The sequence below is a fragment of the Hemicordylus capensis genome, chromosome 3 (genome assembly GCF_027244095.1).
Source record: "Hemicordylus capensis ecotype Gifberg chromosome 3, rHemCap1.1.pri, whole genome shotgun sequence".
Lineage (NCBI taxonomy): Eukaryota > Metazoa > Chordata > Lepidosauria > Squamata > Cordylidae > Hemicordylus > Hemicordylus capensis.
Genome location: NC_069659.1, coordinates 337252963 through 337268057, shown reverse-complemented (window position 1 = coordinate 337268057; position 15095 = coordinate 337252963). Strand labels below are relative to the sequence as shown.

Below are 15095 nucleotides of genomic sequence, written 5' to 3'. Positions count from 1 at the left end.
AATTTTTTTTAAAGCCTGCAAAGGATCTGAGAGAGTTTCAAGCCAGAAAAAACAATTTTACAAAAATAAGAGCACTGCGATGAGCCATTGCAGCATGCAAACAGGGCCAAACCCCATTTGCAATCTGCTTTTCCAATGGAGACTCCTTCAATTCACACATGTGGTAGAGGGAACAAAGAGAAGTGGAGTGGAATTGGGGAGAAATTATTTCATCCTTGCTGGGCCAGTTCCAGCCAGATTGTGCTATTAGGTGATCATTTTCCACATTGCTTCAAATACTCTGGCAAGGAATCTTACTTTCTTTCCCAAACTTTTACAAGTTTTTTTCCCAGATGCTGCCATTTTGTTTTCAACTCTTAATGTGAGATTTGCACAATAGTGTTATGGGCTCTTCTCGCCTCTTGGAGCAGTGAGACATTCAAGGCAGACAATGCTAACCAGATTCTGGCTTCCTTGGGAGGAGAGGTCACTGAAAGCTCATGGAGTCTCAGTAATATGTGGTTTATTTACAAATAAACAAGTTAGGTGTATTTCGTCTAGCAATGTTTTATGTTTTGTTAATTATCTTATCTTATGTTAATTATCTATCTTATATTTCTTTTTAGAATGTGAGCCCTTTGGGGACAGGATTCCATCTTATTTGTTTGTTGTTTCTCTGTGTAAACCGCCCTGAGCCATTTTTGGAAGGGCGGTATAGAAATCGAATTATTATTATTATTATTATTAATTAGAAGTTTGTCCCTGTGGGGATCGTGTAGGGATTCTCAACGTTGGGTCCCCAGATGTTATTGTACTTCAGCTCCCATAATCCCCAACTGAAGGCCACTGGGGCTGGGGATTATGGGAATTGAAGTCCAATAACCTCTGAGGACCCAACGTTGAGAATCCCTAGTGTAGAGAGTGGAGGGTGGGAGGTGGAGTCAGAAAGGAAAGGGAGGAGAAGGAAAAGGATAAACATGGAGTTGTTTCTGAATAGAGGTTAGTTAAAGATAAGATTGCTCTGTGTTTACACAGGAATCAGCTATTAAAAAAAATTGGTGATGAGATTTTGAACCAGTTATGCGTGTGAGCCTGCAAAGCTTGTGAAGGTTCCTGCAGCTTCATTGCACTGCATTCCTGAACTGCTGCAGTGCATTCTACTATTTATCCTGCTGATTGTTTCTCCAGCTTCATGACCTGCACAACCCCAGAAGGTACTTTTTCCTTATCAATCCTGGACTCTGTTGTTCACGGGATGCAGCTTGGCTCAAATCCCCCATCACGTGTGGTTTTTTCCCCTTGTCCACCCCAGGAGAACCAGCTCTTCCCTGGAAATAATGGAAGCCTTATTTCTGCAATTACTTCCTCTCTATACAGACCCCTGATTTTATTCTAGCAAAGCAAAAGGCTATATTACTTCACTGCCAGGGACCTGAAGGCCAAATAATGTATACTCATTTGCTATTTCCTACCAACTTGGAAGCCAACCCTTATGAAGCTGCTCTTCAAGCCTTAGATGATCATTTCAACCCTACTTTGAATGTGATTGCTGAACGTTACAAGTTCTATTCTAGATTCCAGCTGCCTGATGAATATATCAGTCACTATATCACAGCATTGCATGCCTTAAGTGTAACCTGTGAGTTTGCCAACTTTACTGATCAGGGATCAGATTGTTATGAAAACAAACTGCTCCAAACTGCATGGAAAACTGTTATTGGAAGGGAAACTTAACTTGGATAAAGTTATAGAGATGGCTAGGAGGGTAAAAAATGCTCTTCACTATGCCAGATCCCAATCTTTGGTACCCCAAAACCAACTTCCTTAAATCCAGGTTGTTCAGTTTATAGCCTCCAATCCCAATCTTCTCATATGACACTACCCCAAGAAATAGAAGCACAAGAAAGGAGGAGCTAGCACTGCTACTGATGTGGAGACTCTTCCCACCAAGCCAGTTTTGCTCACTGTAGATAGATAGATAGAAAGAAAGATAGATAGATAAGTTTATACGGTCACTGACCAGCATGTTGGAAGTGAAGGACTCTGTGCTGTCTCATGTCTCAATGACAGAGGGGGACAGATTAGTGAGTCAGAGGGCTAGAGGTGTCCAGACATTGGCCATCCCTTCTCTACTGCTCTGACACTATCCCTTTGATATGTAGATTGCTACTATCAGGGACTTCCTTCCTTCCTGCCGCTTCCTCTTCCCCTTTTCTTCTCCCTTGCAACACCCATGCTCCTGTCTCCCTGCACCATGTGTGCAGAGATGCAGAAACCATCCCTCTGCATCCAGCTAGCTAGCTAGCTAGATTAGAGATCCCATCTCTCCACTTTCCTATCTAGAATGGAGTTCACCAATAAAGACTCCTTATATTGATTTGAAACTATGAACTGGCTCCAAGTTTCTTTTACTCTCGGCATACACGCATGCCTAGGCAGACTCCGCTGTGTTGTGCCTCAGTGCACTCTGCTGTAATAGAAGGGTATCTCTTACCAGAGAGAATTCCCAACACAGCAAACGCTTACAATAAAACAGTACGCATTTTACAAATAATATAACAGAATCTGGCCATGACAGATTAGTTAAAAAATAATTTAAATAAAATTCATCTGACCGGCCAGGCAAATTATCTAACATGGGAGATATAAGTCCTAAACGGGGTTCACTATAAAAATCACAATGAAGGATAACATGTGAGGTGGATTCTATAACCCCTTTACCACATGGGAAAAGTCGTAAAGATAGAGGAACTCCCTTAAATCTGCCTTCCAGTACTGCTGTGGGAAGAACATTTAATCGTGTTAAAGTGAGAGCTCGTCTAAATTTAGGAACAAGCACCACATCAAAATACTTAGCAGGTTTTAAATTAGTAGCTTGACTCTCTAAGTATAAACCATGCTTGATCCATGCAACTTCTTGTTGAATTTCTAGATCCAGCACACGTTGCTTAACTAACTTCATGGCCAGCTCAATTCCTACAGTATGCAAATCCTCTACGGAAAGGCCAGAAAGAGAAAATTTATGCAACAACACAGCTCGTTTCCAGCTTGAATTGAAACCATCCCTCATAACCAAAGAGACTAAACCCGCCTTTCCAAAAACCATTTTTGTTGTGCATGGAAGGTCACTTGCAACCGGTACAAGAAAACGGAACACTTCACTAAGGTTTGGAGGTCTGCTGTCCACTTCATTATTGATTCAATAAATGATAAGGATGAGGTAGATGAACCACTTCCTGACAGTGTTTAAGTGTGAGAGTCAGAGCCTGTTTCTCCACGATGTCAAGTAAAATGTAATGGTGATGCTGTGTTCATGATGGCTGGTTCTGGTTCTCTGCACGCTATCATTTCCCATCTACTTCACAAGGAACCCCTCACTACATCAGCTCTGCCTCCACCCATGGGGATGTGGAGGTTTCCCTATTGCCATAATTGGATATTTCACTGCTATCCTGGAATACAAATGACGTACTGCAGAAGGGAAAGTGTACGTGTCACAAAAAGGAGTCTCAATATTGGGCTGGAAACAGCAGAAAGACCTACAGATGGTGTTAGACCCAAATAGCATAGAATCTGAATTACAGATGATGGAGCATCCGTATGCTGATATGATTGCTGATTTCTCAGATAGGAACATAGGAAGATGCCATATACTGAGTCATACTATTGGTCTAGCTAGCTCAGTATTGTCTTCACAGATTGGCAGTGACTTCTCCAAGGTTGCAGGCAGGAATCTCTCTCAGCCCTATCTTGGAGATACCAGGGAGGGAACTTGGAGCCTAGATGCTCTTCTCAGAGCGGCTCCATCCCCTGAGGGGAATATCTTACAGTGCTCACATGTAGTCTCCCATTCATATGCAACCAGGATGGACCCTGCTTAGCTAATGGGATAAGTCATGCTTGCTACCACAAGACCAGCACTCCTACTTATGTATTTGCTGATCCTCCTGGCACTGCCATACATTTCAAATATACAATTCAGAGAAAGGCAAATGCCATATCTGTACAACATGAAGTGAGGAACATACCCATAGCATTGTGCCAAACACTTAAAGAGGAGCTTTCAAGACTACATCATGCTTACATCATAGAGCCCATTGATTCATCAGAATGGGTCTCTCCCATTGTTCTTGTATGAAAATCAAATGGTACACTTTCCATGTGCATATATTTGTGAAATCCAACATGGTAGTGGATCGTCATCCATTACTCAATATCAATGAAATGCTGCTTTCTCTGAAAGAGGCCTCCGTGTTCACAACTTCGGTCATGTCTTCAATCTGTCCTCAAATTCCTTTGCACAAAAGATCTCACATTGGTCCAACCAGGCACTTTCCAGATTACACACTACAACAGGGGTAAAATGCTTTGGCTTGGCAGGATTGTATTGAAAACAATCTCCAGATTCTCAAATTCCTGCAAGTGGAAAATGCAGCTATTTTTCTGCAACAGACTTGCAACACTGTAGCACTATAATGTAAAGATAAAATCCGAAATAAGGTATCGGAAATGTGAATGTCACCTTCTTGTCAGTGCAGGGACTGTGGTGTCACAACACAGGAAGTACAGAAGCACACTTAGCAGATCCATAGTGACACTGTTGTCACTGTAGTGACACTGTAATCTGGAAAGTGCCCTAGCTCAGTATTGTCTACACAGACTGGCAGTGGATCCAGGGTTACAGGCAGGAGTCTCTCTCAGCCCTATCTAGGAGACGCTGGGGAAGGAACTTGGGACCTTTTGCATGCAAGCATGCAGGTGCTGTTCTCAGAGTGGCCCCATTCCCTGAGGGGAATTTCTTACAGTGCTCACTATGTCTCCCATTCAGCACAATGATATGTTGTGTGAAGAAGTATTTCTGTTTGTCTGTACTGAATCTCTTAGCATTTAACTTCAAGGGATGACCTCTGGGTTCTAATATTATGAGATGCAGCAGGACGAAAGCCGTTCACGGGTCTCATGCTTACTCCTGGCCATGGCAGTGGGTAAGTCCAGCTGCTCCACTCGTCTGGGAGCTGGAAAGGGGCATAAGGTGGAGTTGGATAGCAGTGAACTCCGACAAGCAGCCGCAGGTAACCTCAGATGCTAAAGAGAGATCCCTGTACCTTAAGGTGCCTTCCATCAGCTTTCAGCTCATTCTCTCTCAGCTTCCCCCTTCAATCTCAGTCTGTCTCACTCAGAAACTGCCTGACTGTTCTTTCTTAATATATACACACACATCCTTGTTTGGGGGTGGGTGGGAAAAGATGAGTCACTTTTTTCCCCTTTTTCTTTTCTTTTTGCTTCTCCACATTCTAGGATATACCAGAGCCATCTCCCAACGATGAGCTCATGGTAAGAAATATAAACTGGTCTTTCTCTCAGCCATTATGGAATATTGGATTCCTTTGTCAGATCCCTGGCATTCTGACCAGGCATTGCCTTCGGGCAACACCATAGCAAGAGGCCACACACAATAATCAAACCCAGAGCTCATAATGGTGTTATAAACTACAGGCCAGCAGCCAGGGATTTGGCTGGGTGTTTCAAATCCATCTCAACATTTCAGCATTGCCACAAAGGGAATGGGGTGGGGGGAGAGTGGTGCCATTTTTTCTTCCTTCTGCTATAGGCCATCCATGGTGGCCAGTGGAGGCTGGAGTTAGGGGTGTGCAGAATGCATTCTTTTCAAACCTAGTTTGAATAGAACTGGCCCGGTTTGACTGGTTCAGACTTGAACTGAACCGGATTCCAAAAACAGGTCACCAGTCTGAGTTTGAGCCAAACCAGCCCTGGTTTGAACAAACCAGTTCGGAATTGGTGGTTCAGGGGCATGCTTGTAAAGGGGAATCTTTACACTTTATTGTGGATTACACTTTACAAGCAAGGGGGGAACCCTGCCTACCTAAAATAAAAATCCCAATAGTGTTGGGTGAGAGGGCACCTGTAATCTGAGTAGGTGGCAGCGGCAGCGAGGCTTCTCCTCCCCAGGCCGGGCCCGATACTCAGTGCAGAATTCTAATGCATACTTCCCGGCATGCATGGAGGCCGGAACTGGGCCATGCTGGAGCACCGGGCCCGGTCTAGGGAGGAGGAGCTGCACTGCCATGCCCTCAGATTGCAGGTGCCCTCTCGCCCACCCCGATTAGGATTTTTTTAGGTAGGCAGGGTTCCCCCCTTGCTTGTAAAGTGGAATCCTCACCAGATTCCCCTTTATCCCCCTGTGAAGTGCCACACCAGTTCCAAGCTGGTTCAGCCGGTTTGGCACTCAGGCCGAACCAGAGAACAGTCCAACTTGGCAGTCCAGTTGAGTTTGGCTCAATCTCAAACCGAGCCACTGGAGTTGGTTCATGCACACCCCTAGCTGGGGGAGCTGCTCTTATAGTTGCTAGGCCTGCAGGATTGGCCTGGAATCTCCAGGAACCGGCATCAGTTTCCAGGTGACTATTGCAAGCAATCCTGAATGGCATGATAATATTGAATGGCATGATATTGTGAAAAATATTGGGGGCGGGGGATGGGGATATCCAGAGAATCATAGAAGTTGGAAGGGATCTTGGAGGTCTTCAAGTCCAACCCCTCCTGCATCGCTGCCCCATCCCCAGGGCCCAGAACTCTGTCCATCATCCATACATTCCCGGAGCAGAGGCAATGCAGGGCACAAGAAGAACTCCAGCACCAGGGATGGAGTATCCACTGTGCAGCTCAAGGTCTATCACCTAGTCAACTTACTTGTGAGGAGAGTAGGGTTTCCAACTGTCCCACATTGTGTGGGATGCCCTATTTCCTGGGGGAAAATGCTCGTCCCATTCACGACTCAATTCCTCCTGCATTTTTAACGTTGTGCTTTTGTTTTACTGTTAAAGCTGCCACTGTGTGGTGGCAGCACTGTGGGGATGGTGGCAAGAGCTCCGCGTCCACCTCCCAAACCATGACAGGTGAGGTTGTGGAGGGTGGCGGGCGGGTGAGTGAGCACACTAGAAGCTGGTGGAGAGACAGCAGCAAAGAAGCTGCTCCCTCGGCCCGCCTTCCTCCCAAATGAGGCAGAACAAGCCAATTTCAGGCCTCATATGGGAGGAAGGCAGACCGAGGGAGGAGCTTCTTCACCGCTGTCTCTCCACCTGCTTCCAGCACGCGCTCGCCTACCCACAACCCACCACCTGTCGCAACCTCACCTGCCATGGTTTGGGAGGTGGGCATGGAGCTCTCGCCGCCATCCCCACTGCACTGTTCCCACACAGTGGCAGCCATGCCACGACCACCGGTAAGCTTGCACTCTTGCCACCTGGGGCCAAGTCCCGCCCCTAAGTGGCACTGCCCTAAGAGTCCCTGTCTCCCCGCCACCCCCTACCTTGTGTCCCAATTTTGGCAATCCTGGAAGAGAGGGAAGCCATTTCAAGCATTTGTCACAGACCGGGGCCATTCTGAAGTTCCAGAAGAGTCAAGGCTCCTGACCTTCTGATACACGTCTCATTTAGAGCCTAACCTAACCTATCGAGTCAGCGTGGTGTAGGGGTTAGAGCAGGGGTTCCCAACCTGGTACTCCAGATGTTGCTGGATTGCAACTCCCATCATCTCTAGCCACAAAAAAATTGTGGCTGGGGATGATGGGAGTTGCAGTTCAGCAACATCTGGAACACCACAGGTTGGGAACCTCTGGGTTAGAGTGTTGGACTAGGACTGGGGAGACCAGAGTTCAAATCCCAGTCCAGCTGTGAATATCACTTGGTGGCTCTGGGCTAGTCACTTATCTCTCAGTATAACCTACCTTGCGGGGTTGTTGTGTACACTGCTCTGGGCTCCACAGAGGAAGAACAGGGTATCACTACGAGCCCCACCGCCCACTGAGGTAATCTGAGGAGGTTCGTCTCCAGTTACCGCCAACTCGTTTGGTGGCTACACAGATACGGGTCTTCTTGGTCGCTGCCCCAAGATTGTGGAATGTGCTCCCTGCTGAGGTTCAATCCTCCCCATCTCTGGCAATTTTCAAAAAACACCTGAAAACCCATCTTTTTGCCCAAGCTTTCTCAGCTTCCTAAATTTTTAGGTTTTAATTTCTGGTTTATTTTTAAATTTTTAAATTGTTTTTAGTTTTTGTATATGTTTTAACCTTGTCTTATGCTATTGTTAACTACCCAGAGATGAAAGTTTGGGGCGGTGTACAAATTTGATAAATAAATGAATAAAGAAAATGTAAAAATAAATAAATAACGTTTAAAGGCCCTTTGCTGGTGCAACAGCTCCCCTGCCAAGCTTCTCTTGGCTCTAGCTCTCACTCCTGCTGTGCCCTGCTGGACCTGGGCAGGGACAAGGAGAAAGCAGCTGCTGCTATCTGAACTGTTATTTGAACCGACTGGGAGGGCTGAGCCAAGAAATCTGCACTCCAGTCCCTCCAGGAGCCTGACAGCTCATCTAAGACAGCATTACCAGCTGGACAAATTGTTCAGGACTGTGACTCACTAGGGAATAGGGCTGCCCACTCCGACAGAAGCTGTTGCTGGAGATGGTTTTCTCTCCAGTCTTTTCTCCCATTATGAAGCCATTAACGTCTACAGGAATTGTTTTTCAACAGAAACCGGGAGATTGCTGCAGTTTCCTGGAAGCTCCAGGTCTGTCTTGGAGACGTGATTGTCTCCAACCCTAACTGGAGAACCATTGACCTCTGTGCCATGATTGGGGACAAAAAGGACCTGCACCGTTATGGATAGCTCTTCCTTTCTTGACTTGAGCCCAAAGCAGACATGAAGGCTGCAGATCTGCTTGTTTCCATTCGGAATCCAATTTTAAGGACAGGAGGACAGCCCTGGGAGGGGGTGCTGCTGAGCCCTCTTGCTGCCTACAGCTTTTTTCTACACATTGCAGGGCGGGGGGCAAGAGGGGGCAGTTGCTCCCTCCTCCTGCCAGATTGAGCCAGTTTCCATTCAATTCAATGGGGCATAGCATACTCCCAGGGAGGGGGGCATTGGATTGCTGGCTTTGTCCCCCTGCCCCCGGAAAATGTCTTGAGGACGCCCTTGTTTCTACGACTTTTGGTGCTTCTTGGCCCAGTTAGTAGGGATGTTGTAAGAGTCAGAGAGAGACTCCCAAGCTAAGTACAGAGTGCATTTACCTTGTAATTCTTGGGGGTAATTACGTATATAGTAGAGCTTTTTCAGGAGCTCACCCATTACAGCAGGTTGTAAGGGCAACAGCTTGTAAATGGTAAGCATGGAGATCGATTTAAGATTAAACTAATCTACTTTATTCAGAAATGCATAATGATAGGAAAGACCTATATCTAACCACTGGCTACATAGTGGTCAAAGAGAGAGCTATAGAAGCATGGTGCTCAGAGAGAGACCTGGAAGCATTCTGGGAAGGAGGAGGATGCCCCTAGTGGTCATTATGGTAGATGCCAGCCATCAGGAGCTGGATCTCCAACAGGAATGAGTGCTTACTGTGAGTATCAGCAGATCAGTAATTAGAGGGAAGGGGGACTTCCAGATCAGAGAGTGGCATTTTCAGATAAATCTGAACCATTGTATCTCTCCCCCTCACCCAGAAATTCAGAATTGTTTGGGTCCCCCAATAACTGGGCAAAAAGACACCTTTCAAAGTGGTGATTCACTATACGTTGAAAAGGGGAAGAGCAGCTGTATCTGTTCAGTCCTTGTACAGCTTCCCTCCAGTGGCTGTTGCTGGTGCCTACCTTATAAATATAAATATAAATATTGTAACAGGCTCCACTATTGCCTGAGATCTGGTTGGTGGGGACTAAAGAAAGGGCCTTTTCACCTGTGGCTCCTCTGCTTTGAAATGCGCACCCAGACATGCTCCCTCCCTCTGGGTTTTTAAGAAACAATTGAAAACCTAACTTGGTCGAGAGGCTGTTCAGTTTTTATTCCTTTTCTGTTCCGGTAAGTTTGTAATCTATAAATCTAGGAACACAGGAAGCTGCCATATACTGATTCAGACCATAGGTCCATCTGGCTCAGTATTGTGTTCACACACTGGCAGTGGCTTCTCCAAGGTTGCAGGCAGGAATCTCTCTCAGCCCTATTTTGGAGATGCTGCCAGGGAGGGAACTTGAAACCTTCTGTTCTTCCCAGAGCATCTCCATCCCCTGAGGGGAATATCTTACAGTGCTCACACATCAAGTCTCCCATTCAAATACAACCAGGGTGAACCCTGCTTATCTAAGGGGACAAGTCATGCTTGCTACTACAAGACTAGCTCTCTGATTTAACTGGTTCTCAGTTTTAACTGAATTTTATTAAGTTTGTATTGATTTATCTGTTTTATTGTTTTATCATCTCTATGGGCCACTCTGAGCAGTATTGTACTGGGATACTGTAAATATTTTAAATAAACAAACCAACCATCTTCTCTCTTTTTCCTATGTAAATCACTTTGAGAACATTTGCATTGAAAAACTGTATCATCATCATCACCATCATCATCATCACCATCATCATCATCATCTATATATTTAATTCTCCTAAACGTGCCCATAGCAGCTGCCTGGGAGATAGTGACGGGGACGGGAGACAATGGTGGCGGGCTGAGGTGGCAGCGGGCCGGCCTGTCCCTGGCTTAACTGGAGGAGGCCTCGGTGGGCTGGGCTGGCCCTGGCTTGGCTGGAGGAGGCGGTGGTGGACTGGCCTGGCCCAGCCACCCGCCGGGAGGAGGTGGTGGGCCAGCTTTCCAGCCAGCCTGCAAGCCATAAAGCATGGGGTGGGGGGGAGAAGAAGCAGGCCGGCCAGCTAGCCCATCAGAAAGCGTGGGGAGGGGGGCAAGAAGCAGGCAGTGGTGGGGGGAGCGGCCGGCCAAAAAGCCGGACATACCAGTGTGTGGGTGGGAGAACAGTGCTGGTGGCTGGGCCAGCCAGAGACGCAGATGCTCTGTGCCCGACCCAGCTAGTTGTTGTTGTTGTTGTTAAATTAATAAATAATAAAAACAATTGATACTGGGATATCACAAAGCCAGAAGCCAATATCAAGTGCATAACTGAGTGCATCACTTGACCCAGACATGCTTAATCTTTCTGGGCTGCACATCTGGATTGGAACTGCAGTGGGGGCATGGGTAGAAGCTCCCTCCTCTGTCGGGGTCACAATCTGAATCCTGCCCCCTGAAAGAACTACACATGTCCGGGCCAAGCGTGTTAGTAACATAATAGGACAGTTCATATGATGTGTATTCGGGTAGTGGAAGCCATCTACCCTAATTTTGGAGCTCTGCATGCTCCCGATCTCCGATCATGTTAAAAACAAGGCCAGTGGTGGGGAGCTTGATTGTGAGCTAAGTCCCAGCTGGGTAGGGCGGTTTTTCTTCCCACCTCATTCAGAATCTGAAGATGGAAGGGGGTGGTTGCCCACTTTCCCCCACGTGGGTTTCCCCGATGTGCCTGGCAGGCCACTGTATGATTCAGGATGCTGGACTCGATGAGCCCTTGGCCAGATCCAGCAAGGCTTTCCTTTCCTTTTTAGGTCTGAGCTGGCCAACCCAGGGAAGGTGGAATTTCCAGCCTCGGGTACTGGTGCACCCAGAGGGCTGAAGCAGGCAGGCAACGTAGAGTGAGCTCATCCTACCCAGCTGCGCTTTGACTGACAATCAAGCTCTCTGCCTCAAAAATCAGGATGTGCAGATTTCCTGTATTAGGATAGGAGGGTTCTCCTAATGTTGATTGTGTGAATTGCCCGAATGTATCGTTTGGCCTAATGCTGATTGTTTGTACTGCCTTACTGTATCATTTGGCCTAATGCTGATCATGTGAACTGCCCGAATGTATCTTTTGGCCTAATGCTGATTGTTTGTACTGCCCTAACGTATCGTTTGGCCTAATGCTGATCATGTGAACTGCCCGTATTTATCGTTTGGCCTAATGCTGATCATTTGTACTGCCAAAATGTATTGTTTGGCCTAATGCTGATCGTGTGAACTGCCCGAATGTATCGTTTGGCCTAATGCTGATAGTTTGTACTGCCCCAATGTATCGCTTGGCCCTCAGTTGCCCATACTCTTTTGACAAACAATGGCTCATTGAGTCAGCTGACACAACCCTGTGAGAATTTTTCACAGGGCTTCCTCTCACCAACACATCTGGAAAATTGCAGGCCAATAAGGAAATGGTTCATTCACTGATGTAACAGCCAGCTGCAGGAGCACTCCATTGCTCCTGCAGCACTGCATTGCACTGCATATACAAATAGGTATATTTTTCTGTGCAAAGTTCACGTCCCTCTTGGGTCCCCAGCGAATTCTGCACTACAGCCTTTGGAAGACTCTTAACTCTGATGGGAACGAGAGCTGACTTGCAGATTTGAAACAGTTCTCCCTCAACTCCAGCCTCCTGCCTCCAAGAATGATGCAGCAAAACTGTTGTTTCCTCATGTTGTGAATGCTAATCGTGGCGTTTTTGCCTGTTTTCGTTCTTGCAGAAATTAAAATGGTTTCAGCTTTTGTTCAACGTGAAGTAGGAAATAGCTGCTCCTTCTTCAGTTTCCCCAAGCTATTCACTGGAGGCTCAAACTGCATGGTACATGGAGTTCTGTCATTCTTTCCTCATTCTTTTTTAAAGCCCAAAGCAGTCGGAGACAGGCTGTGTCTGAGGGGAAGAAGGAAGCATGGGAAGAGACTGCTTAACCCCTTCTTCCCCAGACCTTTCCCAGCTCAAAATTGCCCTGCCCTAGCTGCCCTTTCCTCCATAAAGGGAAAGGTACGGGGAACCCCATATTTCCCCTGAAGATTAACAATCAGTTTGGGGAGCGGAAATGACCCAACACATTGTGATGCCCTAGGCAAGGCATCAAATGTTGCCTTGCCCAACAACCCTAATGGGGACCAGCTCCCTTCCCTGCAAGTTTTGAAAGTGGCACAGGAGACAGGGAGGAAGGAAGCTTGCCTGCAGCCTCCACTTCTCTCCTCATGCTTCTTGCAAGCTTTGCAAGGGATGTTAGGAGAGGCACTCCTTGCAAAGGGGGCCACACTGATCTCCAAGAGCTGTTCATAGGAACATAGGAAGCTGCCTTATAGTGAGTCAGACCATTGGTCCATCTAGCTCATTATTGTCTACACAGACTGGCAGCGGCTTCTCCGAGGTTGCAGGCAGGAATCTCTCTCAGCCCTGTCTTGGAGATGCCAGGGAGGGAACTTGGGACCTTCTGCGTGCAAGCAGGCAGGTGCTCTTCCCAGAGTGGCCCCATCCCCTAGGGGTAATACCTTTATAGAGCTCGCATGGAGTCTCCCATTCAAATACAACCAGGGCAGACCCTGCTTAGCAAAGGGGACAATTCATGCTTGCTACCACAAGACCAGGTCTCCTCCTATGGCAACAGTGGAGGGGGGCATCTCGTGGCCCTGCTGGCATCCCAATAATCTGCCACCTAAGGCGACTGCCTCAATTTGCCTCATAAAAGAGCTGTCTGTCCCTGTTGGAGAGGGTGATTTTTTTGCTTGAAAGCAACATGTGGGACCCCTTGGCCTATGCTTCTTCTACTTGGATGCAGCCTGCCCTGTGCTTCTTCGGGTTAAAACAAACCCCACAGGATTCTATTTAACATGTTGTTTTGCACAAGGCAATGACTTCCAATTGTCCTACCTTCAGGGAAAGTTTTCCACATTGATTTGCATATTATTGCAGCATTCCAGTATGCTGGCTGTAGATCCTGGAGTTCTGTACTCTCAGTGTGTCCTGGTGCCATCGAGGCCTGTTAAGCCTTGCAATCAACCCAGCCCCATTGTGCATGTGCCTGGGAACATACCCAACAATCTCTTATAACAGCATCTTTCAGGGGGAACACAACCAATGTAGACAAGCTGTCAACACATTACCCACCTTCTCATCAAGCTTCCAAGGAATCTCAGATTTCCCTACAACAAAGGTTTTCAAACCTCTGGGTCCCCAGAGATTGTTGGACTACAACTCCTATCATCTTCCTTCAGCCATCGTGGCTGGGGATGATGGGAGTTGTAGTCCAACATCTGAGGGACCAAAGTTGAGAACCTCTGCTCTAGGACACAGTCTCAAATCACTCGTGTCAAGTATGAATAAAGTAGAATAGCAGTTCCTTTGCTGCTAGGGCTTAATTTGGACTAGGACCCAGACCAGGCATCTATTATCATTGCCTAGCTTCAACCCTGTAATCTAGTGAGTAAAAATAGATGCCTGTGATCCTGAGCCAGTGCAGAGTGCGTTTGCACTGCCATATATTAAGGATCAGAAAGAAGGACCTCCAGAGCCAAGGAAATCATTTTTAGACAGACACATGTCCTGGCATCTCATTTTATAGAAATTAATTTCTGTTTACCCCACTCCCCCCATGTCAGTGATGCAGAAAGGTTGCATCACAAAAACAGCATATCTAAGCTCAACAGCATGTTGATTAGTACCAGCAAGGATTTCCACCACCAACTCCTAACATTCTAGAATCTTTAAGGATTCCAGAACACACATTAGCAAGTAGGATAATAAGCAGAAGCACTAATAGCTTTTCCTGGTTGTATTTTGTTTTAGATTTGCCTACCAAAGCTCCATTCCAGATGGGAGAAGCAATATGAACACTCCATCCAGCAAACCAAGGCGTATAGGAAAAAACAGGAAAGAAGGCAATAATTCCAGAAATCAGACTTATAATCCCAAAGGAAATCAGTATTCTTCCAGTGACTACAAACAGGATTCTTGTTTTCATGTTGAACCTCTCTCTCTCTCTCTCTCTCTCTCTCTCTCTCTCTCTCCGTATACTTACATTTACATTGCTTTTTTTTGCAATAAGATCCTGAGTTGGCACATACCATTATACACAGAAGCATCCTGGAGACTGTAGTCATGATGCTTTCTCATTGTTTGCCTACTCAGATGAACCATACCTCCGCATAGCTTAGATAATGCCCACTGAAAATACCAAGTACTGAAAAGAAATCACCTAGCACATTCACTGGCAAGATCCACCCCTCCCTCATGCACAACTCTGTGTCTGTGAGAGGAAATCCCCATTGGGTAAGGGCTCTCAAACTTGGATCCCCAGATGTTATTGGATGATGAACTCTCATCATCCCCAGCAATGATGGCTGAAGGGATTTGTAGTCCAAGAGCATCTGGGGACCCATGTTTGAGAACTTTGGGACAAGGTTCTTGATGAACAAGAAAGATGTCTGGC

The 15095-nt window shown here is 46.6% G+C and overlaps 1 protein-coding gene across 1 annotated transcript in view; it reads right to left on the bottom strand.

Annotated features, from left to right (window-relative positions):
- Positions 1 to 14631, bottom strand: part of TMEM212 (transmembrane protein 212) — a 39519-nt gene extending 24888 nt beyond the window's left edge. Inside the window, exon 1 of the mRNA XM_053304604.1 lies at positions 14463 to 14631. Within this exon, the coding sequence (XP_053160579.1) occupies positions 14463 to 14627 (165 nt within the window). The 5' untranslated portion in view covers positions 14628 to 14631. The remainder of the gene's footprint in view (positions 1 to 14462) is intronic.
- Between the last annotated feature and the right edge of the window lie 464 nt (positions 14632 to 15095).